Source organism: Nicotiana sylvestris, chromosome 2, assembly GCF_000393655.2.
Source record: "Nicotiana sylvestris chromosome 2, ASM39365v2, whole genome shotgun sequence".
Taxonomy (NCBI): Eukaryota; Viridiplantae; Streptophyta; class Magnoliopsida; order Solanales; family Solanaceae; genus Nicotiana; species Nicotiana sylvestris.
In genome coordinates this window covers 206,629,384-206,631,694 of record NC_091058.1, presented here as the reverse complement: position 1 = coordinate 206,631,694, position 2,311 = coordinate 206,629,384, and the positions used below count along the sequence as shown (strand labels likewise).

The window sequence follows — 2,311 nt, the reverse complement described above, 5'->3', positions numbered from 1 at the left end:
TAGTAGATGAGCTATTTAGGTGTTGCATCTGTTGCATCTTTGAGCCTTTGAAGTGTGCATACTACTGTTGCATGTGTTGTTGCCTTTTCAATTTTTAGCTTTTGCTTAGCTGCAGTTACATTAGACTGCTGTTGCATCTGTTGGAAAGATATTGTTAAGCTGCTGCATCTGTTGGTTAGACTGCTGCTGCATCTGTTGGTTAAGACTGTTGCATCTGCATCTGTTAATTGGTAATGCAGCCAGTAGATGAGCTATTTAGGTGTTGCATTTGTTGCATCTTTGAGCCTTTGAATTGTGCATACTGCTGCTTCTTGGAATATTTGATACATAATATTGTCATGGCCATGGTATTCCTTGCTTATTGGCATGATATTGTTCAACCCACTTTTCCAAGGGCACTGACACGCAAAATATTTAAGGGTTTGTCAAACTATCAACCATTGTCTACTTGTCTCTGGTGTGTGGTAGCTGAAGAGCTAGCTACTTTCACTTGAATCAATTTACATGGACTCGTTTACGGGCAGATATTACTTCCATTGTTCTAATTTTTTTGGTTAAATTACTGAAATGCAACAATTTGAATGGGTCTTGGTTAAACCGAAACCGTACCGAACCAAAATAAGAAATACCGAACCGTACCGAAATAATTTGGTACGGTATTTAGTATATACAATTGATAAATCGAATACCGAAATACCGAACCGAAATTCTTAAATACCGAACCGAAATACCGAATGTCCACCCCTAAGAGAGAGAGAGAGTACGTGAAGTAAATTAATGGTATTCTTAGGCACATTTTTTCTTCTTTTTTTTTTGGTTCAAAAGAGAATTTATTAAAGTAGGGAACAACGAGGTACTTAGCTTTTAATGACTTGATTTTTCATTAATTTTCACGACCAACTATTCCAATTCCACAGACTTAGGCTTTTCTATTTCTATATAAATCCCCCCTGGATTCTGTCTTTTAACCTGCAAAAAAACTGAGCCAGTGAAAGTGAAGACAAATATAAAGAGTTATCAAAAGGTAATATATACATAAATTTTTTTATTTTTTATTTTTAGTCTTGTGTATGGTACAAAATCTTGAGAAAAACTATTTTTTGTTAATCACTGAAATTGTACCATACATTCATTTTAACTTTTACTTTTTGTTTTTCCTTGAGATATTATGTAAAGGGAACAGTGCATGTGTTGGCCACTGAAATGTGTTTACTTTTTTTCATTTTTTTGGTTAACTAGATTATTTTCTTTAGCTAATGCAAAATATCTGAAAGAGTTGCTTTATTCTCTTATTCCTCCTTTTGAGGGCGAATCTAATTTTATAATCTTTATTTCAACTTTTTAAAATATTTAAAAAGTTGCTTTAGTGAGCGTACTTAGGATTTAGAGTCAGCGAGTATTATTATTTATATACATCTTGATTTTATTTACACACACGCATATATAGACTTGTCTTTTGTGTTTTCTTTGTGTGACCTGTATCCCGTAATCTAGTTGCTCAGACTCTTTGAAGTATCGTTGGGTGCGTGCCGTATTCTTCAAAGATAATGTATTTTGAAGGATCTAATATGAGTGCGACAATATTTTGGAGAGTGTATGCAACATAGATTATGTGTTTGAGCCGTGTAATTAGCAAGCTGCCTACATATCACACCTTCTTGGGGTGCGCTCCTTCCCTGAACCTTGCATAAATACAAAATATTTTGTGCACCAACTGCTACCTTGCCTTTGCACGTATATATAGATTGTGTGTTAGGTGCAATGTTTTTTGTCTAACCCTTTACTTCTAGTCTCCCTCTGTAGTAATTGATAACAAAAATGTGGCTGAACATTTGCCACTTTTTAGTCTTCTTTTGCCACTAAACATAACCTTATGGAAGGGCTAAAACATTTGTCCAAAGGGCAGTAAAATATTGCCACACCTCTTTGTTATAAATTCTGAACTTTTTTTGTGTGATTTTATATTAACAGGTTCTTTTTTATTTTCAGAAAATGGGGTCTCTTGGATTGAATTCTGAAAAGGGAAATGAAGAAATGGAATTGGAATTTGATCCAAGTGCACCACCTCCATTTAAATTATCTGAAATTCGAGCTGCTATTCCTAAGCATTGTTGGGTTAAAAATCCATGGAAATCTCTAAGTTATGTTCTTAGAGATTTTATTATTGTTGTTGCATTGGTAGCCATAGCCATTTATTTGGATAGTTGGAAATTTTGGCCACTTTATTGGGTTGTTCAAGGTACTATGTTTTGGGCAATCTTTGTTCTTGGACATGACTGGTAAGTTAATTACATTTTTTAATTCTTGTTTT

At 34.2% G+C, this 2,311-nt stretch overlaps 1 protein-coding gene across 3 annotated transcripts in view; it reads left to right on the top strand.

Annotated features, from left to right (window-relative positions):
- Positions 1-964: 964 nt before the first annotated feature.
- The window catches only part of LOC104237848 (omega-3 fatty acid desaturase, endoplasmic reticulum-like), a 3,398-nt gene continuing 2,051 nt past the window's right edge, over positions 965-2,311 (top strand). The window contains exons 1-2 of one of the 3 annotated variants that reach the window (XM_009792077.2): positions 965-1,024; positions 1,990-2,279. In XM_009792077.2, coding sequence (XP_009790379.1) covers positions 1,993-2,279 — 287 coding nt within the window. In that variant the 5' untranslated portion in view covers positions 965-1,024; positions 1,990-1,992. Of the gene's footprint in view, positions 1,025-1,575; positions 1,664-1,812; positions 1,903-1,989; positions 2,280-2,311 lie in introns of those variants that run through there. The other 2 variants (XM_070167560.1, XM_009792079.2) reach the window with 2 other exon arrangements.